This window comes from Asterias amurensis, chromosome 5 (genome assembly GCF_032118995.1).
Source record: "Asterias amurensis chromosome 5, ASM3211899v1".
NCBI classification, from domain to species: Eukaryota; Metazoa; Echinodermata; class Asteroidea; order Forcipulatida; family Asteriidae; genus Asterias; species Asterias amurensis.
Genome location: NC_092652.1, coordinates 11,545,098 through 11,570,037, shown reverse-complemented (window position 1 = coordinate 11,570,037; position 24,940 = coordinate 11,545,098). Strand labels below are relative to the sequence as shown.

Sequence of the window (24,940 nt, the reverse complement as noted above, 5' to 3'; positions counted from 1 at the left end):
GGGGTTGAACAAAGACTTGACGAGAGTGGGATTCGAACCAACGACCTCCGGATTAACGTGCCGGCGCTCTACCAACTGAGCTATCTAGCCCTATATTGGCGGTGTCCCTATTTTGTCAATATCTTTGTTTGGGGGTGCCAGTCAGAAGCCATGCCACCGTTAACTGCCGTGTAGCCAGGGATCACACCCAAATTACGATACAACCTGGGAAGCGGCAGCCAGGGGATCACCTTAAGGGGATGCGACTTTTTAACCCAGTCAGTTTCCCTTGTGGTTTATATTGATATCTGAATTCAAATGTAAGCGGTACTTTGTGACTAAGCAAGTCACTCTCCGAAAGCTTATTCAAATATAACTTGCAATGGGCTAATTGGAAAACAGTTTACCTTTATCAATTTGATTCTTACTTTGCAGGTGTCGTTGTACCTATTCCGTGGACTACCGCTACATCTATGGCAACCCCTGGAGCGAGACATCATCATGGTGAAAGAGTGGTTGCTTGAATATGATCTTGCCAAGCCAGAGAACCAGCTTGCTCGATTGGTCTTATCTAAGATGAATTGGGGATACAATGAGCAGGTAAATTAGATAAGGACAGGGGACCAGACTAGAAATCACTGCATATAAAGTACTTTTACACATTGGCATAAGTGCAAAGAAATAATAACATTTAACAATTACTTTTAATTTGTCTTCTTCAGGGGGATGCTTTATTTCTTGACCTCCGTTTGCATCGTAACTCAGCAATTTTTATCATCGAAGCCTACATGAAAATTCTTGCAGCCAAGTCATCTCAAGCCTCAAGGGTAAGTTGAGTTCTGCCCAATTCATGTATTCATACAACACACTGCGCGTAGCTAAACATATAAGCTCAGTACCCAGGGCCTGATATCATGGAGCTGCGAAGACAGTGGACACTATTGGTAATTGTCAAAGACCAGTTTTCTCACTTGGTGTACCTCAACATATGCATGAAATAATAAGCTTGTGAAAGTTGGGGCTCAATCGGTCGTCGAAGTTGCGAGATAACTATGAAAGAAAAAACACCATTGTCACCTTAAGATGTGTGCCGCATGCTTGATTTCAAGACCTCAAATTCAAATCATCAACCTCTCCCAATCACTTGTTACTAAGTAAGGTTTTATGCCAGTAATTATTTAGAGTAATTCCCAATAGTGTCCACTGCTTTAACGGTAAGCACACTTTTTTGGTTAACGTAGTAGTATTTGTGAAGGTTCAGAGCGACCCCTTGTTTATAAAAAGATAACTGAAGAAGATACAGTGAGAACATTTCTGAAACATTTTAGACAAAGTTTACTTCGCTGCATGCACCACTCAGACGTTAAATACACACAGCTACACTTGTAGCTGAACAAATTTTGACCCCACATCATGATTTTTTATAGGGTCATACATCATATGTAGTCTTCTCTGCACTGTTAGCTTGAGACCTATGGGAACAGTGCTAGTCACTTCTAAGGATCTCATGATTTCATTACCAGAAAATACAATCAATTTAATTTTTTTTTATATAATCAATAAATATTTTCTCTTTTTTTCTTTCTCCCAGCTGGGTACAGGTCCTTTCTCCTCACAGGAACACATGTTTGATCTCTGGGCGTGGGAACTCGTCGCCAAGTTACGTCTCCACCGGAGTGATCAACCCAGCCAGCCCCTCTTGGCATCAAGTGAGGGCGCTATTGATAGCACATTCGGTGCACTACCCGATCCTGATACTGACACGACCCTGTATCCGTTGCAGAAAGCACTACAGATGAATGTTGCAATTGGTTGCTATGTGTCCACTGCAATGACGAAAACAGGGCATAGGTTTGTTTAACTTTTATTATCATACATTTTCTGGACAAGACAATTATTAACCTTGGGCAACTAGTGTCTAAGTCGCAACTATTGATTGCTTAGTCGAGCAGCGACTACCATTTTTAAGCTACTCGGGCTGCCACAACTGCTGCAAAAATAGTAGCTACTTCTACAAATATAATTGCCACTGCCTGTCTGGTGAACCAATGGAGTTGCTCTTCACAACTATCCATGATAATTTACTTACACTCAGACATCAGTTATACACAACTCTTTCAGCCTGAATTTTACTGTATTGCGCCTGCGGCTAACGATATGCTGCAATGCATCTTGGGAATTTAAAACTAGTCAGGACTTGTGTTGAAGTCGCGACTATTTGTGGCGAGGCTAGTCGAGTAGTAAACTTCACTAACAATTATGTACAATGCAGACAAACTTTCGAAGTCATGATAATTGGAGAAAACCACTTTGAAGTTAACAACACTATTTTTAAAATCATTGTTTCTGAGACTGTTTGCAAATGTACATGTGTAATATTTTACCAAACCCTACGAATTGGTTTTTATCACAATGTTAGGTTGAATAAAAACAAATTTACTGGAGGTGAATTTGAAACCTAAATTTAAACTTGAATTCAATTAAGCTTTGTTAGATCCCAAAAGGAGTAATCAAATACTTGATTACTGTGCCAGCACTCTACCAACTGAGCTTATTTAGCCCTATGTTGGCGGTCTCCCTATTGTTGTTATTATCTTTGTTCAGTTCCCTTGTGGTTTGGTACTTGATACTTTTAACATGGCAACCTTTACCACTTAGTATTGACCAGTTTAATACAATTGTCTCTTCATGAAAACTTTATGATTGAGGTCTGTTTGCAACGCATGGTGTACAAACAAATGCGTAAACACCAATTCGCTGTTTGTGAAAGCTCAAACCTAGCTACCTGGGTTTGCATACATAAAAATATTAAAATTTAAAAAATACACAATAAATTTAAACGAGACAATAAAAAAGAACAAGTTACAATCATTATATTATTATAATTAAATTAAACAACACCAGTTTCAGACAGGGGCTCTAAGAGTAAGCAATTGGACGTGTTAGAAGTCGAAAGATTGACTGTTGCAGTCATTCGGAACGACTCTGGAGCTCCTTGGTTTGAGACGTTGATCTTGTCATGAGCCATAAATGTTGGGTTAAGTTCGCCTGTCTTAAACCAACATTTATTTGGGTCGACCTAGATCTTTTTGGTTCGGGGAGCCTCTGGCGCTTCTATCTGAATCGGGTGTAACAGAAAATTTACAATGATAGTTTCTTTTCCTTTTTTGTTTAATTTAGTATTGACAGCTTCATCACCAAAGGGATACCCAACTTGATCACCCTCATCCAAGCTGGTTGTCAGCGGTTCTGCCTCCCCCTTCTTGCAATGGTTGTGCCCATATTTCTAGATGAGGATCACCCAGATTACCTGCTAACCAATGAGAAGTGAGTGTTCCATTTTATCATAGGTGACCTCTAAAACATTGAGGAAACTTGTCACTGTTAACATTACTCACAACTCTTGGCCCATAAATTAGTTTTCCCATGATCCTAGTGACATTTCTAAAGCACCATCTATTTCCGACCAAACTTCTACTAAGTTGCTGGCGGAAAACATTGTGAAAAGTATAAATTGTAAGGGCACTGGATACCTTTGGTAACTGTCAAAGACCAGTACTCTCTCTTGTTGTATCCAAACATGCGCACAAAATAACAAACCCGTGAAAATTTGAGCTCAATTAGTTGTCGCAGTTGCGAGATAATAATGAAAGAATAAACACCCTTGTCACACGAAGTTGTGTGCTTTCAGATGCTTGATATCAAGACCTCAAAAATCTAAATCTGAGGTCTCGAAATCAAATTTGTAGAATGTTATTTATTTCTCGAAAAACTATGTTACTTCAGAGGGAGTCATTTTTCACAATGTTTTATACTAACAACAGCTCCCCATTACTCGTTACCAAGTAAGGTTTTATTTTGAGTAATTACAAATAGTGTCCACTGCTTTAACAACAGGGCCCAATTTCATAGAGCTGCTTAAGCAAAAGATTTTGCTTAAGCAAGAAAATCATTGCTTAGTAAAATCAGATTACCGGCCAAGACTCCACTCAATTGTAATGCTAAGTAAACAACAGCTTAATACTAGTCATAAGCAACGTATATAGCAGGAAATTTTGGCCAGTAACATGTGTAAAATAAGGGAGCTATTTTCGTGCTTAAGCAAATTTTTTGCTTAAGCAGCTCTATGAAATTGGCCCCTGGTATCTTTACTCTCTCTACTCAACATCCAGGTTTCTTGCCATTGTTTATCGTATCCTGCAAGCAGATCATCAGAGCAATCGATCCTCATCAACTGGAAGTAATATCTTCCCTGGGAATACAACATCACTCTTTGCCGGCATGGTCATGGTATGTGGCTGCAAAAGGAACCCTTCTGTATGAAACACGTCATCATTAGGGGATCCTCCTTGCATTTAGTTAAGCATCAAACTTGTTTTTGGCTCTGGCTTCAAATGTTTGGATCCAAAGTGGGTGATTTTGTTCACTTTATATGTTAGTTCTCATGTGAAGGGTGTTGTGGCTGAGCGGATAAGAGTCCCTGTCACCACACTTGTGTCCTTGAACAAGAAAAACTATGATTGCTTCTATTCAACCCGGGGTATAAATGGGTATCTGCAAGGGTAGAGGTTGGTATTGTGTATGATGAAGCCTTTGGAGCACTATACCGTCGCCCGGGTTGTACCAGTGGTCCATTTCATAAAGAGTTACATGTAGGACGAGTCCTAACTTAGGATTAGTTCTAAGGGATACTAAAAACTTAAGGCTAGTCCTACCTTCAGATAAGACTAGTCTTAACTCTTTGTGAAATCCACCCAAGGGCACTGATGTAAAGTGCATTGAGATGGTTATTGTGGATTTCGCTATACATGAATAAGAACAAGTTACTATTACAATCTCTGACTTTTTTGCAGACCCAGCTGCAGAGATCCCTGGCCCCAGGGACTGGAGCCCTGCAAGCGGAGTCCGTTCTAGAGTTCTGGTACAGGCTTTTGACAGCTCGCAGTGGATGGCACTTTGATCAGGATGTGTGCTACATCTTAGATGTGGTCTTATCGGCGATATTCTGTAACAAAGGTGGATGCGCAGTGGCAGAGAAAGTCCTACTGGAAAGTTACAAGGTAATGGAAGTAGTTGTACTAGGTTCTTATGATATAGCACTTTACCACACCCCAAAGGGGCATATCAAAGGGCTCAGCCGTCGATTTCACAAAACTCTTCCTAACTTAAGACTAATCTTAGGACTTAGGACAAGTCCCAACCCTGCACTGTAGCATGCAGACCTTAAGTTTAGTCCTAAGTTAGGACGAGTTACCTAACTCGAGATAAGACGAGTCCCAACTCTTTGTGAATTCGACGGCTGTATTTTTGTGTGTAAGGTACAGTATGTGGAGCTGCAACTTTAATGTAATGTTATGGTTAACAGAATGCTGTGGCACGAGATGCTGTCACTCAAACCAGGAACACTGGTGCGAAACCCCTTCTCTTTTTGATAGGTGTACTGCAGCCGATTTCACGAAACGCTAGGATTAATCCTATCTCGAGTCCTAACTTAGGATTAATCTTATGGTTTGCATGCTACAGTGCAGGGCTGGGACACGTCCTAAGTCCTGAGATTACTAAAACCTTACTTGTTAATGAGTAATGGGGAGAGAAACGGCTCCCTCTGAAGGAACATAGTTTTCGAGAAAGAAGTAATTTTCCAAGAATTTGATTTCGAGACCTCAAAATTAGAATTTGAGGTCTCGAAATGAAGCATCTGAAAGCACGCAACTTTGTGTGACAAGGGTGTTTTTTTCTTTTGTTATTGTCTCGCAACTTTGATGACCCATTGAGATCTAATTTTCACAGGTTTGTTATTTTGTACATATGTTGAGATACCCCAAGTGACAATTACCAATAATGTCCAGTGTCTTTAATCAAGGTAGCCCATCATTTTTTAATGAACTGTTTTTTCTTGGAGCCCTGAAAGCATACATTCAATCATTCACAAATATACATTTAAGTTTCAACTAAACACAGTGTTTTATTGTTGACAAAACAGCTAAACTGTTTACTGCATTTTCATCTAGAACTTGTGAGGTATGAACTTCATCTCTGGGCACAGCATACACAATACGCTTATCGAGCTGGAATATTCAACTTCTGAACATGAATTCTGATTCTAAATTGACAGATAAAAAAAAGGGTTATTTAACGCAAAGTGTATCCAATGGAAAGTATTTCAAATCCTTTTATTTTGATGTTGTTATTTTTTTATATTTTACAGCTAGGATTAAAAATCCCACCAAGCAAGGTATTATTAGTTTGCATTCTGTTTGGATTTGTTTTATGTGTTGCAGTGCATTTTAGAGGTAATTGATCTTAGCATTTGTTCTTGTTCTGGTGGTTGATCAGTTTGCATGAATAGTGCACAGTCTTGCCCGTATTTGGACATTGCGACCCGTTAAAGTGCCTAAGTTTGTGTCCTTTAGGCTTCAAAGGCAGTGGACACTATTGGTAACTACTCAAAATAATTTTTAGCTTAAAACCTTATTTGGTAACAAGTAATGGGGAGCTGTTGATAGTATAAAACATTGTGAGAAATGGCTCCCTCTGAAGTAACGTAATTTTCAAGAATGAAGTAATTTTCCATGAACTTAATTTCGAGACCTCAGAATGAGATTTTGAGGTCTCAAGACCAAGCATCGGAAAGCACACAGTTTTGTGTGACAAGGGTGTTTTTTCTTTCATTATTATTATTTTGCAACTTTGACGACCAATTGAGCTCAAGATTTCACAGGATTGTTATTTTATGCACATGTTGAGATACACAAGACCAAAGCGGCCCCCAAAACATTTGAATACTTGCATTGGACAAGTCCGGTTTTTCACTTACAAACCACCACTCTTAGGGATTTATCACTTGAGGTTTCTCAGGGGTGTTCGTTGATCTCCCTGCACTTCAAAATTATCTTGAAAGAGGCAAAACTTGGTGGAGCGCTAGGATGATAATCTGGTTGTAGATCCTGCTTTAGGCAATTTGCTTTATGTTCAACCCTTACTTGAAGTAATGTTTACCAGTCAGAAACCTGGTTCCAGCTTTTCATTGTTGTTTTACCAGTTAATTATTTGTGTTAGTTTTTCTCACATGAACACTTTCAGGCATGGTACATGTGGGTACTTTGATAAAATCATCTCTGGTGTATTACATTATTTTGTTTTGTTATTTTTTGTTGTTTACAATTTGGGCTGCATTCACTGCTGTTAGATCCTGTTTGAGTTCAGTTCTGTCGTTCAAACTTACTGCAACTCAGGATTGAGCAAAGACAAATTTACTAGAGTAGGGTTTGAACCTGCAACCTCTGGAATAAAGGCAGGGGACACTATTGGTAATTACTCAAAATAATTGTTAGCACAAAACCTTACTTGGTAACGGTTAATGGGGAGAGGTTAATAGTATAAAACATTGTGAGAAACGGCTCCCTCTGAAAGAGAGTAGTTTTCGAGAATGAAGTAAATCTCCAAGAATTTGATTTCAAGACCTCAGAATTAGATTTTGACGTCTTGAAATCAAGCATCTGAAAGCACACAATTTCGTATGACAAAGGTGTTTTTTCTTTCATTATCATCTCACAAATTCGCCAAACAATTGAGCTCAAATTTTCACAGGTTTGTTATTATGTGCATGTGTTGAGATGCACCAAGTGAGAAGACTGGTCTTTGACAATTACCAAAGGTGTCCAGGATCTTTAAAAACACACTGGTACTCTACTAACTGAGCGATCTAGCCCTAATGTTGGTGGTCTCTCTGAATGGCACCACTGAACTGAAGATTTTGACAAAACAGGGAGATGCCTAGTGTAGATAGTCCAGTTGGTATTTTGCTGGCATGTTCATTTCGAAAGCTACTGGTTCAAATCACGCTCCATTCAATTTGTCTTTGTTCATCCCAAAATTGTTTGAAAATTTGGATACAGCTCCTTCAAAGTTGTCATTTGGGTTCTTTTTTAGGAGGATTTGTCTTTTTGTTATGACATTGCTGCTAATTGCAGTGGTTTTGATATTGCCATTTGAGATTCACAGTGATTGTTAAAAGCTGATCTGCAGCAACTGAATGAGGTGCATGTACCAGGGCTTGATTTCATCAAGTATTAAGATTAATCTGAAGATGAGTTAATAACATTGGGGTGTTTTGGCCGAGCAGATTAGAGCACCGAACTCAAGCTCTGGTGTTTCTGGTCAGCAGAGTGTGGGTTCAAATCCTGGTCTTGACACATGTGCCCCTGAGAAAGACACTTAACTATAATTGCTTCTCTCCACCCAGGGGTAAATAGGTACCTGTGAGGGCAGAGATGGTTCTTGTGATCGATTTAGCCTAGTAGGACATATTTGTTGCACACGCTGTACATGTATACTCTCCAGGGAGTTGAGACGGTTTAAGGAATGAATAGACTGATCCATTAGGCTCCGCCCATGATGCATGTGTGAGCAAGATTACGTGAGCCTCTCCAATGCCTTTCTGCACAACTCTGCCGCGCGCGCTAAGCATACGCGCACGCATGTTGGACCTTTGTGTGTGCAAAGCACGATGTAAAAAAACGATTGTTATCAATATGTTGAGATTACCCTAAAAAAAAATGTCTGAAGCTGAATCTACATGTACATATAGACCGTATTGAATAACCCCTTTGCTGCTATGAAAGTCGCCATCTTGTAGGTCAAACCGTATGCGCATCTAAAACGCGTACGTCAGCATTCCCGGTTTGATTTCTAAGGCACAAGCTTGCACACACACACGCACATGCTCCCAGACACCATCTTGTAGAGCAAAAATTTGAACAGTGATGTCATATTCAATACGTCCATTCAGTCTCCACATTGCATTACTTTCACTCTGTTTCATCGCCAGTTTCTATTTTCCCCCTTCCCCTCTCTCTGCCCAGGATATCAAAGTAGAACCTAAACCCCAAGGTTTCCTCTCATCAGTCCTATCGTTTGTATCATCTGGGTCACCCTTGCCTAGTCTCCTGGAAAAGCAGAGCATGGAGAGACCATGGCTGGCTTACTGCATCCTGTCTGCAGAGACTAAGTATCTAGAAAGCATCAACATCTTGAAAGAAGTCTCTATGGAGCTGTGTAGTGATACTTCAATGACACCAGACGCTGGGCTAAAGGTTTGTGTATTTAAAGATATTTATCAGGCGTCGTATTCATCCTGTTTTTTTTTAACTCTGGAAATCAGTAAGACTGTTGGCCTGAAAAAAACTACATGTAGTCCATTTCCCAAGGCGAGCAATGGAGAAACAGAATTGTATACATGTAGCTTTGGCTGGACAGTTTCTATATATTGACCCTAGTTAGTTAAATTCTGACCTGACTTGGGTCTGCCTGTGAGCGGATTGAACGTGCTACAAACAGACACATTCTATGTATACTCGTACATCCATACAACACTCATCCGCAAAACGACTATTATATTCTTAGTAGGTCCTTCTCATTTTAAGTACATGTCCACTCCGTCTACTTGCAGGACAGGGTGGTCAAACCAAATTTTGAGTAGGCTCAAGGTTCTGGAGCACAATCTCAATCAAACCTATGACGTTGTTAAAGGAACACGTTGCCTTGGATCGGTCAAGTTGGTCTTTGAAAACTGTTTTGTGACCGTTTATTATAAAATGCATATGGTGTAAAAGAAGATTACAATGAGCTACAAAAATATGCCTCGAAATTGCATGGTTTTCTTTTTACCTCGTCCAATATCACGGTCGGCCATTTATGGGAGTCAAAATTTTGACTCCCATAAATGGCCGAACGTGATAGTTCATGACGTTCACTTGTGTAGATCATTATATTCTACTTTTAAAACATGTTTCTAACCATATACATTTCATAACAAACGGTTTTGAACGCATTTTATGAACCAACTCGACCGATCCAATGCAACGTGTTCCTTAACAACACAGCTACACATAGAAGGCTGTTTATCTACTTGTGCAGCGATCCAATCCGCACCATGTTGCTTTTTTTTCCTTCTCAGAGAGCATGTCAGAAGCTTAGATTTGACTACGCCTTGACTGTAGGTCGCCTTCCGATCTATCGATGGGCCCAGTTAGCTTTAGAGACTGACATTGACCATCCTCTACTCCCGGTCATATGGCAACGATTCTTCACTATTTACCTCCAGAGAGCTACGGCAGATACAGGGTAACAGTCAAAATAATATATATACATGTAAATGCCTTTATAGATGGAAATTTGCAACGGGATATTAGTAACTTTTGGTTTTACCCATATACACCGATCTGTGTTAGCACTGTATACTCAGTACTTTTCAGAGTTCTGTGAAAAAAAAAATCAAATGCATATTACTTGGGTCTGATTCGAACCCACCACCTTTGAAATTTTGCAATTCTAGACCACCAAGATTGCCGATAGCTAATAAATGCCCTTTGCAAATTGAAATAGACTTGCTTGTCAAAGATGACATTCCAGCCCTGTATGTGGTGTGTTGTAGCTGAACCAATAAGAGCACCAGACTCAAGCTGTGGTGTTTCTGATCAACAGAGTGTGGGTTCGAATCCCTGTCTTTCTTGAGAACTCTCCATTTTCATCTCTTTTTCTGCTATAATCCCCTCAATCTGGCTCAACAATAATTGTTTTCAGATTTTTCCTGAAATGTGTCGTTCCCTAATTCTCTTTTTTTATCTACCTTCAATTAAAAAACCAAAACTAAAACAAAGAAGTATTTTTACAAGAAGGACCCATACATTTGAAAAATAAAACATTAACATTTAAATTCTTATGTTTTTAGAGTTTCTCAAAGAGGCAGTGTCGGTCAGCGTTATTTCCAGAGCATCGCCAACCTTACCTACCTGAAGAGATTGAAGAAGCGACTCCGCCAAACAGCAGACTTCCACCACGAGGCCAGCCGTAAGAAACCGCCCCCAAAGATATCCCCATCCTCCTCTTCCTTGGGTTCTGATGACAAGACAGAGAGCACAGAGGAAGAGGTCAAATGGGAAGGACTTGAGGAAGGGTTGTATGAAATGGAGGCGGAGCAAAGTCAGAGTCTTGTACAGTAAGTTGGTCAAGTTTTGCTTTGCCTTTGCACTTGGAGTTTTACCTAACTATTTTCAAAATTTATGTCTGCAATGACCCTAAAGCCAGATATATTTCTCACGACATATTTTTTTCCCTATCTGCTCCACCTATTACCGGGATTCAATTCATACATGAAATATTCACTGAGAGTCTTTTGTCCGTTTGTGCCATACAGGTTGTACCAGATGTATCTTCTGTGGTTAGAGGAGCCTCTACTGCATGATCCAAGTCTGTATCTACCATCGTTACCTCTTCAGTACGAGGCGGAAAAGCTGTCAAGAATCTTCAATGGAGATCAGGTATAGACCAATTAGCATATGACATCACACTCTCAAAAAGGAGGCAGATCATCGGACAATAGCTGTTCTCCGTGCGTAAAAATGGCGCGCGACCTCAGCGTACCTGTAGCGTTTCATGTTATGCAAGGGGGAGCTATTGATTTCTTACACAATACAGAACGCGCCTCTGAACAAGGCGCGTAATTTTGAGTGTAACCTCTCTATTGTGCATGTTTGTATACGATTTTGACACCCAAAATGACACCCAGGATATGTACAGGTGAGTTTGCTGCGCGTATTGCAAGGGGTCTATTATAGGATATTTGGATCCTTGCACATTTACCTTGACCTTAAATTCATTTCACATGGAGATTAGCAGTAACTTTTAAATTTTATGTAACTGAAAGTTTTTGAAGACACTTGACACTATTTGTAATTGTCAAAGACCAGTCTTCTCACTTGGTGTACACACATGTATCTCAACATATGGTCAAAATAACGAACCTGTGAAAATTTGAGCTCAATTGGTCTTTTGGAATCTTCATGCTAAGCAAATTTTTGTGCTGAGCAGCTCTATGATATTTGACCCAGGCCTTGTGTGTCTGGCAGCTTGCATAAAAAAAAATAATAATAATAAAAAATTGTCTTCTTTTGTTCAGGATCTATGGATGGAGTACGTCAATGTGAGTAAGACCAACCACCACACTGTTCTCTTAGTCAAGTCCTGGATGGGAATGAGTCAACCAGAGCTCAGTACCTCAGGATCAACCTCCGGGATCATCTCTGAAGAAGACCAGATCAACTCGGGTGAGTCATCCATCTCGCTATCATCCCTCTCCCCCTCTCTTTGCCTCCCCACCCAGCCTCGCTACCATGGGCAGCACACCGTATCGATACCTCTCGTCACTAACCCCTTGAAATGGTGTACTGAGAAAACAACGCTGATTGGCTCATGAATTTGAATATGCGTTACATGTAATGTGCGTGTTTTTCAGATATTTGCATGTTGATCACAAACACGATTTGAAGAAAATAAAAACATTCTTGAAGTCGAAAATAAATACATGTGCGTGTAGAAAAATATGAATACTGGTGCTCATTAAAATGTGCTAGTTTTATGAGTCTCTTTATGTTTCATATTTTTTCTGCAGCCACAAGTCGTATATTGAGTCGGCTAACTAATTACAACAAAAGATTAGACCCACCATCCCTGGTACCTGTGGTCCCACCGGTACCCGATGTACCTAAAGAACTCCTAGTCAACAACCATGCAATGCTAGTCTTCCTACAGGATGACATCAAGCAACTTCTATTCTATGCTGAGTAAGTACTTGTGATGTGCTTAAATGTTACGTGGTAACTTGCGATCAAGCAAGTTATTGTACCAGACAGTATTCAGGTCTAACACGCAAATGGCTTATCGTTTTACTATACCTTTTACATATTCAGTTACCGGGATAATATTAAGATACATGTAGCATCTGGCACGTGATGTTAAATCAGGCGTGCAACTCTTCCGCGTGTTTTTTTAAATGTTCGGCGCTAAAAAATAATAAACAAATATTTTAACCTAAAATATAAGCCTTGCAACAACAATGTTCAACTACCATTATGTAAAATAAGCCTAGTACATGCTAACAATGCACCTTAGAGCATAATAAACCTCAACATTTTCTAGGGTACCATTGTGGGTCTCGTTACCCGTGGCGTTTCGGTTGCCTCGCTCTGCACTTGCGTTGTGCCATTGAAAATGTTCCTCTCTTTTTTTTATGGGCCAGTTGCATGCCTGGTTGAATGGACCAATGAGAATTTGACTCTTATCATAACGGTGTATGTGGTATAGTATTACATGTATGTTCTCACTGCATCACTTGTGAGGTATTTGTGAGGTACTTGTGAGGCACTTATGAGGCACTTGTGAGGCACATGTGAGGCACATGGTGGCTAGTGCATGAAGCACTCACTTCTTACCACTGTGGCCCTGGTTCGATTCCAGGCTAAGGCTATATGTGAACTAAGTTGTATTTTGGTTCTCTGCTGTGCTATCAGACTAGGCTGTTGTGACACATGGATGGCTTTTTAAAACACAATATCAACCTCTACCCTCTTAGGTAGCCATTTTTACGCAAGTGTCATGACAGGATTGGAACACACACCCCTATGACATACTAACCATCATAAATCAAGTCCATGCACTAAACCCTCTGCCATAATACGACAGGCTACAAACCTAAACAGTTAATGTAAACAGTTTTATATATATTTTTAAAATATTTTTCATTTCTTGTCTGGTACCTTACTGCAGCACATTCTCAGACAGGGAAAATCATAACGTTGTGATGGACTGTGAGTATCTGGAGATGGTACCAGATCTTTATGCCAACAAAAAGACAGAGGTATTGTTTGTTTTTTTATTGTTTTTTTTTTACTTTGTTATGGCAAGTTCACTCGTTTTCTTTTAGTGCGGTCTAAAAGCGCAATATTTTTGCCAATTTTTTTAAGGTAATATTGATTTGTTTTGTGATTCGTTAAATCTTAACTGAGTCTTAATGCATCTTGTTGTGTATTTTATCCTTGTATAGGGATAATTATTATTGTTTTACCAGTATTTGTAATGTGCTATGTATGTATTTTAATCTATCAATGTTTTGATTGATTACCAGTATTTGTGATCATTTTGCAAAGCACATTGAGATTTTTGCGCTATATAAGAATTAAATATTATTATTCTTCCCAAACATGGCTGATAGCCACTTATGGTAAAGGGGCTACGAGAACAAAATAAAATAAAATAACTCGGGGGAGCTGAAGGTAGAAATTGATATTCCTCTTTAAACAGTCTGGATCATAGGATATAAGGAAACATGCACCAGGCAGACAAGGAGTTCCAAAGAGATGCCGTACATGGTAGATTTGATGTTGACATTTGGGGGAAATAATTAATCTGCATGAACTTTGTGTCATAGACGCACGTCCAGTAGGAATTGATAATCCTCTTAAAATAAACTAGATTGTAGGATGGAGGGAAACATGCACCATGCAAGAAGTTCCAAAAGGATTCAGTATAAACTGGATTTTAGTTCTTGTTATTGTTTTCTTATTGGCAAAGTAATCAATCTGCATTTAACATGAAATTGATTTGAGATATTTTTGTTTTTAGACCCATGTCCAGATTGCCTGCAAGAGTTCTTATAATCCCATGTATCAATGCAAAGGGAAAGCTGTTGTGACGGTTAAGGTAAGAAAGTGGAAAATCTTTTCATTTTGAACCTAAAATGCCCAGCTTTTTGAGCTTTTCCTAAAATTCTATATTAAGAAAAAAAAAAAAATTTTCTCACTTTCTCACTAAAAACAAAAATTCTTGCTGATTTAAGTTGCCTTGGTTTATCCCAAAGTCAGAAGTCTTCTTATTGAGTGATAATGCCCTTTCATGATATCATAATAAGTCATACATATATGATTATTTACCTTTTTTCAAAAAAATATGTTTGGCAATAAGCAATGGAAAGTTGCTGATAGCATAAAACATTGTGAGAAATGGCTCTATCGACATACTGTACTTTTAGAGAAAGAGGTATAAATTTCTCACTCAAATCTTAAAAGACTTCAGGCCTGAAGCCTTTGTCAAGTTTGTGCAACAAGGATGTTTTTCCTTTCATTTTTCTCTTGCAACTTTAATGACTAATTGAGTCTAAATAAAAATAAATAAAATACTTGTATGCGTATGTGGGATACACCAAGTTGTCCAGGGCCTTTAATAACTAAAATAACTAAAAGTGCAAAATCTTAAACAACAAATTAGTTTATTTTGCAATTTTTAAATTTTCATTTCCTCTTCAGCATAAAGAGAAACAGCGCAATGACACAGTCTTCCGTAAACTAGAAGAAAACAGAGTGGAGTTCAAACAGTTGTCCATCGAGTCACTGTCTCCGCCCCCGCCCACTGTCGTTGTCTCAGCCGTGCATATAGAGAATGCTATAACGTAAGTAAATATAGTTGTTTGTGTTGACTGCCTAGAACACTGTTCATTAAAGGGTCTGGGTACTTTTTGTAGAACAATAAACATATGTCCACTGATTTACATTAAACTTACACAGTTTGTAGATAAGGATGGTAGAAAGATTCCCTAAAAATGTTACTTGCTGAGGTGCTGTAGTTTTTGAGAAAGGAGTAAAACAATGTCATGAAAAAAAATTGGTCTCAGTGATCATGGGACGAAAATTATTATAACGTGTGAAAACGTATTTTTCAGGACATTGTTTTACTCATTTTTCAAAAACTAGAGTACCTTGGCAACTAGTTCATTCAGTTACTGTTGCTAATACCATTGTCTTCAAACGATGTAAGTTTAAAGTAGATCTGTGGAAGTTGTGTTTTGTGTTACAAAAAGTACCCAAATTCTTTAACCACTTCACCTACAAAACCTGTTCATACAAACACAGCATTTATATAATGGCACGGAAGGGTGACATGGCCGAGTAGTTATATACATGTAAGAACATCAAATTCCAGTTCATGTGGTTTGGTTATTGGAGTGTGGGTTTGAATCCCGCTCAGGACATTGGTATAGCGAGATGGTTGACTTTATATGCTTCATCCAGGGGTCTAAATGGATATCTGCGAGGGTAGAAGTTGATATTATGTATAAAAAAGCCTTTGGACCGCTACAGTTGCCCAGGTTGCGCTACAGTTCCCCTGGGAGCTGAGAAAGATTAAAGGAATGTTGTTGTCCCTATGACCAGGACACTCGTGTAAAGTGCATTGAGATGAGTATTGTAAAATGTGCCATATAATAACTAGTTATTATTAATAAGATTTATGAAAAGACCTAATGATGTTTCAGTTAACAATAATCTTGTGCAAATAATAAAAAGCCATCAAAAACGCTTAAAAATAAGCAGTTTCTATCTTTCTTTCTACAGTGATCTGATACATTTCACTCGAGCCTTATCGGACAACACTGCAGAGTTTGAAGCCGCAAAGCAGACTGGCATCAGCCTCCTATATCACCTCGGACAACAGATGAAAGAGAGTGCCAGACACTATCCTCCCACCCGCCAGTTCTTCTCATCCTGCATTGAAATACTGGGCCAGGTGAGAATCCCACAGAGGGAGGAAGTTTAGTGAAGTCAAGCTCTGAGCATGAAGATACTTCTTGTGAGCTGCTAGAATTGTTGAATTTTGAATAATGAAATGTGTGAAGGGTTGGCAGACCTGGATTTGGAAGCCAATTCCTTTATTGTGCTATCCTTTTGCAATTTTCTTGTTGTCCTTGTTTATAAAGTTTACCAGAGTGGGTTTTGATCTATGGATGTTCGGAATAACATGCCGGTGCTCTACCAACTAAGCTATCTATCCCCATGTTGGGGCTCTCCCTATTTTGTCATAACTTTGTTCCGGGTGCCAATCAGGAGCCATACAACCTTAAGCTGCTGTGTAGCCATGGATCACACCCAAGTTAACGACACAACCTGGGTAGCATCATCAGGGACAGTGGCCTTATCAATGTATTATATTATTCTTCTGTTGGCAGATTTCATTCATTAACTTTCATGTTTGTCCATGTTTTATTTCTTAGGAATTCATCCGCCCCTACCCGGACCAAGCCCAACCTTTATTGCAAGCCGTCCTGAGTAACTGTAACTTGGCCGGCCTGCTGGCTCCTAATCTTGCTCCCAACCATTGTGGTGATTCCTTTGTTCAGATGTACTGTGATGTGGTACGGGTCGGCATGAGTGACGTCCAGGACACCGCATTTATGCTGTTGACCAAGGTGGGTGGGATACTTACAGACTTTCCCTCACTTATGCTATGGGCCCAATTTTGTAGGCACTGGACGAAGTTTGGGGTTGAACAAAGAAAAATTGCCTGGAGTAGGATTTGAACCTACATGTACATGTCAACCTCCGGATTAAAGGCATTGAACATGATTGGTAATTGCTCAAAATAATACTTAGCATAAAAACTTGCTTGGTAACGAGCAATGGAGAGCTGCTGACATTGTGAGAAATGGCTCTCTCTGAAACTGAAATAACAGTTTTTGATAAAGAGGTAATTTCTCTCTCAAATATTAAGACTTCATCAGGCCTGAAGCCTTTTATTAGACATCTGAAAGCACACAAATTTGTCGAACAAGTCTGTTTTTTCTTTTATCTATCACTTGCAACTTTGATGACAAATTGAGTCCAAATTTTCACAGCTTGGTTATTGTATGCTTATGATGGGATACACCAAGTGAGGATACTGGTCTTTGACAATTACCAAAGGTGTTCAGTGCTTTTAAGTGCTACCACAACCTTTAAGTACACCAGAGTGATTTATGTTTTTGTTTTTCTCCATGTTTTGGTTTAAACAGTTTGACCCTGCCCAGTGGCTGAGCAACTGCGAGCCTGCACTGGCTGTACGTTCTCAGTTCATTGAGGTGCTTGGTGAGGCGTTGGTCAGCTGCGGTCTGGAGATGGACAATCGATGCATGATGATGTTTGGGATCTACAGGACTCATCTTCAGGTCATGTTGAAGCATCACTTCCCAGAGCATTATGGAGATGTGTTGAGACTCATACTCAAAGGTTAGTTTCTTAGGGTGTGTCGAAACGGCGAGTTCAGCTACAGCTACGGCTAGATCAGCGCGTTTGCCAGTGTTGAAGAGAAGGAAGACGTGCGTGATTTAGTGTAGCTATAGCCAAACTCACTGATTTGGACACCTCCTTGTAGCTTAACCAGCAATAAACCACAAGGAAAACTGACTGGGCAAACTGGTCAATAATTTGGGGTTAACCTTAGTAGAATTAACTGGGCCAACGTTCCAAAGTCGTTCTAGGCGGAAACACACATCCGACAGATTACACGTCATTCAACTTATACTACACAAATACTACACCAGTCAGTCCAGTCCAAAATCAAAACTTTTTAAGTTCACTTCACTCACTTACTACGCCGACCCAAGTTACTTGAGACGAGCGCAATAAAACACTTGCCACACATCACGATCCCTAATGTATAGCCAGCTAGTTCATCTAGTCTCCAACCCTGTATCTTCTTTCATTGTCTTCACCATGTTCTTAATTGGCCTCCCTCTGCTCAGTTGTCCATGTTTTGGCTCTTACAAGATCATCCTTCATGCTTCTTAAAGACACTGGACACTACTGGTAACTGTCAAAGACCAGTCTTCTCACTTGGTTTATCTCAACATATGCATAAAATAACAAACCTGTGAAAATTTGAACTCAATTGGTCGTCGAAGTTGCGAGATAATAATGAAAGAAAAAACACTCTTGTCACACAAATGTTTTGCTTTCAGATGCTTGATTTCGAGACCTCAAAATCTTATTCTGAGGTCTTGAAATCAAATTCGTGGAAAATTACTTGTTACTCGAAAACTATGTTACTTCAGAGGGAGCCATTTCCCACAATGTTTTATACTATCAACAGCTCCCCACTACTCGTTACCAAGTAAGGTTTTGTGCTACATGTAATAATTATTTTAAATAATTACCAATAGTGTCCACTCTCTTTAAGTTACAGAACTCAAATAGGACACACCAGACCTGTTGGTCATACACGACCTTAAGTTCTGATTGACTCGGACACTTATATTTCTTCTTGATTTTAGGTTCGGAGGAACGCTTTCTCCATAAGGATATCTGGAAGGACACTCTGGCTACTTTAGGATGTCCATATCTGAGCATCAGCACTGATGCTATCAGTAGTGAGCAGGTCCAGGAACTCATCAAGATGCTTCCAATTCTCTCATTGCAACAGGTAGGAATAATTGCATACCTTCCAGCAGGGCTCGCCCTTAAAGACAGTGGACACTATTGGTAATTTTCAAAGACCAGTCTTCTCTCTTGGTGTAATCACAACATAATTTGAGCTTAATTGGTCGTCGAGGTTGCGAGATAATAGTGAAAGAAAAAAACACCCTTGTCACACAAAATTGTGTGCTTTTGGATGGTTGATTTCGAGACCTCAAATTCTAAATATGAGGTCTCGAAATCAAATACGTGGAAAATTACTTCTTTCTCGACAACTGCGTTACTTCAGAGAGAGCAGTTTCTCACAATGTTTTATACTATCAACCTCTCCCCATTACTCACTTCGAAGTAAGGTTTTATGCTAATAATTATTTGAGTAATTACCATTAGTGTCCACTGCCTTTTAAGGATAAGGGTACTTTTTCAAAATGTTCACAGATTTACATTAAACTTAAAGGTTTGAAGATAATGGTAGTGGAAAGCTTCCCTTCAAAGATTACTAGCTGAGGTTCTGAAGTTTTTGAGAAATGAGTAAAACAAGTCACAAAAAGGCCACAATTATTTTAGCATGTAAAATCCCATTAACCAGTCCTGATATTATAAATGTACCATAATCATAGCATAACTGGGTTAATTCGTTTTTACATGCTAAAACTGAGACGTAAATTATTTGTTTTACTCATTTCCCAAAAAGTACATATAGACCCTTTAACCCTAGCCTGGCATACGTTGTTTAGTAAAACCTGCTACAGGCTAGTAAACACCACCTCTCAACTTGCCCTGTGGGCTACTAAACCTCATGGGGGCAAGTTAAATCCTGAGTTTATTATTAGCCCGGTTGGCAACTTAAGAAAAAGCTTAAGAGCAAGGCCTGATGGCAGCCATTATGAATCTGTAGAAACTGTTTCAAAAATACGAGCTGTATTCTGAATTGTGAATTTATCGCCTCTTGTTATAAGTTTTTTATGTATCAGCACCAACTTGAAAGCTGTGCAGCAGCAGGCAGACAGGTTTTCACTTTAGGGATGCTTTTGCTATCATGACCACCCTTTATAACACATGGTCATGTACTTTCACAATAATTGCATGTCAAGTATACGTGTACATATCTGTCTCTAGTGCAATTTCTATATTAACTGCACTGTGAGGTGTTTGAACTATGGTAATGGTAAGTAGTAGCGTCGGTGCCGATCAACCGGTAGGGGGCGCCAGCACGACCCTGGGGTGGAGCTCTGCTGGCTGCCCCTTTCAGTCGATTGGGAAACCCGCTCGCGAGAGAAGTCCTCTGGCTTTGACCTTCTTAGTGTTAAAGTCATGGCTTGTTCAGTGTAAATAAAGCTTCAGAACAAGGGACAGGAAAGCCAGTAAATAGTATTCTTGTGTTATTTAAAGTATCGCAACCGCCGGCCGACACTACTGTATCACATGATTTTGCTCTATAGACCTTATGCACATGATGCCATATCAGTAGGACGCCCTCACCTAGGGGTCAAAAGGGGTTGTTCAGTGGCCAAACCAGTGTGCGGTGCGTACAATCTGTGCGTTTTGAATATTTCTTCATTGTTTTACCTATAAGATGGCAGCTGGATGACGTCAATGCATTAAATATTATTACTCTTTTTGATTGCCCAAAGATTACTGAGTAAAACAACTTTTCTTTTAGCATTTGTGCGTTTTGAATATTTCTTCATCGTTTTACCTCTAAGATGACAGCTGGACTACATCAGTGCATGAAGTCTATTACTCTTTGTGATTGCCCAAAGATTACTGAGTTAAACAACTTTTCTTTTAACATTTGTATCAACAGTTGTTTGAAACAATCGACTGGCTGACGGCGTACTTCAGTCGCCAGCGAAGCTCCAACCCACAGAGTGGACAGTTTGGTCTCCATAGTAACTGGAAGCTTTATCATGAGCCGTTGATCAGTTTTATTGGGTACATCGGTCTGAATGTGGTCATTCTGGAGGCTCATCGAGTTATCGAGGCCAACCTTAATGTGGAACAAGGTCAGTAGATTTAAAAGGCTTGGGTTCCTTTGTGTACGACACAAAACACAAACAACCACATATTGACATTAAACTTAAAATATTTATTGTTGAGGTGCTGTAGTTTTTGAGAAATGGGTAAACGATTTCGCAAAAATAGTTTTTGTCTCGGTGAGATGAAAATTATTCTAGCATATACAATGGATATACGCGCCTCTCCTTATATGTTGCTCAGTGATTTTCACTTTTCTACACAAAAACTTGACGATTATCAAAAGCAGACACTTCTTCATTCACAGTGAGAAGGGATTCGATCATGGCCAACACCTTGATCTGAAAAAGATATCAAAACCCTTAATATGAACACCTTACTTTGGATCGAACGAGTTGGTCTTTGAAAAGCATTGTAACTGTTTGTTATAAAACGCATATGATTAGAGAGATATTTTAAAAGTAGAATATAATGATCCACACAAGTATCACTCGAAATTGCATGGTTTTCCTTTCACCTCGTCGACTAACACGATCGGCCATTTATGGGAGTCAAATTTTTGACTCCCATAAATGGCCGACCGTCTTAGTTCGCAAAGTAAAAGAAAAACCACGCAATTTCGAGGCAAATTTGTGTGGATCATTATATTCTTCTTTTAAAATATCTTTCTAACCATGTTCAAACGCTTTTCAAAGACCATATCGACCGATCCAAGGCAACGTGTTCCTTTAATGTTAACCTGTAGAGAGTGTAGATGTCGTCACGATACACCCAGGTAGCAGGGCTCTTAGCTCAAAAAGTTTACTTGACCAGGGGTCGATTTCACAAAGAGTTAGGACTAGTCCTAACTTAGGACTAGTCCTAGGAGATATACAAATTGCATGGATAGTCCTAAGTTAGGACAAGTAACTGGTCCTAACTCGAGATAAGACTAGTCCTAACTCTTTGTGAAATCCACCCCAGAAATGTTTGTGCAAGACTAGAATAAAAAACGAAAGCACATCCTGAGTCCTGACACAGTTTAATATGTATTTAGCTGTTTTTATTTAAAAGATTGAGCACTTAGAAAGACATTGTATTGTAAGTGAAGATTGATCTCTTTTTTTTAGGGTATTAATTAAACTTTACTACTCAACAGAATTGAATGGTATTTTCCAATCTTTAAACACAATTTGTTTCATTTCAAGACATTTTAGAGGTCAATGCACAAGACCACTGGACTTGCCTGGTCATTATCTTTTCAGATAAGTATTCTTCCCTGAAATGAAAATAATTCTACGGGCTCTTTTTTATTATAAATCTTGTCTGTTTTTGGAAACATTCTTTTCCATTTAGCTGTGAGACACCTGTGGAGTGTTGTGACTGGACTCTTCTCACCGTGGATTGTGGCCCTCGAGGTCCCCTCACCAACCAAGTAAGAAATCTTACAGTTCAAAAACTTGCCGGTACAACCATGTACATGTGTGGGCTCTGAAAAGAGAGAGTTTCGATGTTTCAATCATTGAACCATGCTCATTTTCAGGAAAACGCTTAACTATGACTAATAGTAAACTTGCGGGTACAACCATAGCCGGTTTAGTCTCGGCCTCTCGAACAAGGCACGTTGCCACCTACTCCTAGGGCTTACCCCCTTTACTGTCTGAAAGGTTGTAGGCAAAGGTATCATCCACTAGGAGCCTGGTTGATAGAGCAGAATAAACACGTAGGCTATCTTTCTAACTTTCTACTAAGCAATTAAGAAGTGCCTTGCTTAACAAGGGCATAAGGGTCATGACCAGGATTCAAACCCACACTGTTGCTGACAACACCAGAGGTTGGGTCCGATGAACTAGATCGCTCGGCCACGACACGCCATTAAGATGATCGGTATTCAATCATGATATTCTTCCAACTTTGGTCTGATTACCTTGGTCTGGATTAATCAGAAAATTTGAGATAAAATAGCATGAAGTGTCTTTAGCCCCCTTGCACAGGCTACCATTACTGAGGCCATCACAATGGAAACATGCGTGCCTGTACGCACCTCACACACCTCTCAGCCAATGACGGGTCTTCCTTTAACCTTAGTGAGGGCGTTGTTTGCGCTTTTAACGCATATGGAATTTTTTATTTTAAAGCCTACAACTTGTCTGTATACATGTAAGGTTGGCCCTTGATCAAATACTTCTATCTTTTTTTTCCCCAAGTATCACGTATCGTGCCGAAAAGTAGCTAAGCATAGAAACCTCATGCTTCCCAGATTAAGGTTACCTGCCAAAATACCTAGTCCCATGTACAATTTGTGACTGGTATCCTGCTCATTTCTGCTAAGCAGACAATTGTTAAGCAATATTTTCTGCTTAAACAGTTACCTGGAGCTTCTTTTTTTTTAATGGGACTGCTGTTTAGACTTGTTTATTTGTTTACCATTTACATGTAAGAGTGATATTTGTGCAATTCAAATTTTTTTGTAAATGTTGATTAAAAAATGTGGCACCAACCTCAAGGTTTTGAAAAAAATAGAAAACACTTCTGCCGCTGACGCAAATGACAACACTTTAGTTAATGTGTGGGAGTTTGCTTTGTTATACCTGCATGTTGCAACAAAACGGCTATACAAATTGTAGCCCCCACGAATGACGTAACATGAGTGATGACGTAACATAAGTGATGACGTAACGGAGCTTTTTGTGAATCTTGATGAAAAGCACTGGATAAGGGTATTCAAAATGCTCATTTTTACACAACTAAAATCTAATTTTTACTCATTTGAACTCAATTTCCTTGTTGACTGAATTTTTTTTTCTTAAATAAGATGAATTCGGATGCATTGCTGTTTCTTTTTGTTCAAGTAGATCTTTAAGCACCTCTATGAAATTGGCCCCGTGTATTTTCTCTGATGATTTGTATACATTCCTTCTCCATAGTCCCAACACTAATCAGTTACTACCTCCCTGGATTGATGGAGATGAAGTTCCTGCTGGATGCTTGGTCTCCATGTTCTCCCATGCTGTAGGATGCATTCAAGCACAGTTCCAAGGTAAGAGTTCTTTTACCAAATAATAATAATAATAGAGGCTTCTTACAACCAGTTCAGACAGGTGCTCCAGAGTCGCGCCGACCAAAAGGATTAGGAGCGACTCTAGGTCGACCAATTAAATATTGGTTTTAGACAGGCTGATTTAACATACATTTACATTAGGTTCTGCTCATGACAAGATCGACGTCTGAAACCAAGGCGCTCCAGAGTAGTTCCGATTGACTGCAACAGTCAATCTTGTGACTTCTAGCATGTCTAGTCACTCCTAACTTTTCATGTACTTTATTCAGTATTTGGTTCGGCGACACTCTGGAGCACCTGTGTGAAATGGGTGTTATATAGCATGCATATCCGTCACTCTGTGACGCTGAAGGTGCTGTAACATACAGTATTTCCTGTAAGGTATGTGGGACTACATGTACCATTTGAATATGAGATCTACTTTCATAGCACCATGTAGTGGCTTACAAGGTGCTTTGGTGCAATATGCTGCGAATCCAACCAGGAACAGCGAGGCAAACCCCTTTTCTTTTCGTAAGTTCGTTGGGTTCTTACACGGGACCAATGGCTTTACTTCCCATCCGAAGGGCGAAGCATCATGGTTACGTGTCTTGCTTAAGGACACAAGTGTCACGACCGGGATTCGAACCCACACTCTGCTGCTCAGAAACACCAGAGCTTGAGTTCAGTGCTCTTAACCTCTAGGTCATGACACGCCAAAATATTTTGAGTAGGATTCAAAATTTTGCATGGTGTAAAGTTGTATTCTTTAAACTTAATGTCTTTTATTTTTGGATACTGTGGAAAATAAATGAACTTTTGAACCTTGTAGTGTAAACCTGGGAACAAAAGAAGTCCACTCAAAGCAGGGTTTTGAAAAACCATGTGGGCTTAAGAACTTCCACACCAT

The 24,940-nt window shown here is 39.5% G+C and overlaps 1 protein-coding gene across 2 annotated transcripts in view; it reads left to right on the top strand.

The window, feature by feature from the left end:
• The window catches only part of LOC139937207 (ectopic P granules protein 5 homolog), a 63,577-nt gene that overhangs the window by 18,848 nt on the left and 19,789 nt on the right, over positions 1–24,940 (top strand). Inside the window, exons 14-36 of one of the 2 annotated variants that reach the window (XM_071932287.1) lie at positions 415–579; positions 702–806; positions 1,571–1,830; positions 3,160–3,306; positions 4,152–4,269; positions 4,833–5,039; positions 6,188–6,214; positions 8,844–9,074; positions 9,938–10,104; positions 10,712–10,978; positions 11,177–11,300; positions 11,939–12,086; positions 12,431–12,602; positions 13,585–13,675; positions 14,440–14,517; positions 15,120–15,262; positions 16,203–16,374; positions 16,859–17,053; positions 17,636–17,849; positions 18,893–19,041; positions 20,842–21,040; positions 22,347–22,425; positions 23,918–24,030. In XM_071932287.1, the coding sequence (XP_071788388.1) occupies positions 415–579; positions 702–806; positions 1,571–1,830; positions 3,160–3,306; positions 4,152–4,269; positions 4,833–5,039; positions 6,188–6,214; positions 8,844–9,074; positions 9,938–10,104; positions 10,712–10,978; positions 11,177–11,300; positions 11,939–12,086; positions 12,431–12,602; positions 13,585–13,675; positions 14,440–14,517; positions 15,120–15,262; positions 16,203–16,374; positions 16,859–17,053; positions 17,636–17,849; positions 18,893–19,041; positions 20,842–21,040; positions 22,347–22,425; positions 23,918–24,030 (3,571 nt within the window). The remainder of the gene's footprint in view (positions 1–414; positions 580–701; positions 807–1,570; positions 1,831–3,159; positions 3,307–4,151; positions 4,270–4,832; positions 5,040–6,187; positions 6,215–8,843; positions 9,075–9,937; positions 10,105–10,711; positions 10,979–11,176; positions 11,301–11,938; positions 12,087–12,430; positions 12,603–13,584; positions 13,676–14,439; positions 14,518–15,119; positions 15,263–16,202; positions 16,375–16,858; positions 17,054–17,635; positions 17,850–18,892; positions 19,042–20,841; positions 21,041–22,346; positions 22,426–23,917; positions 24,031–24,940) is intronic. The other variant, XM_071932288.1, reaches the window with a different exon arrangement.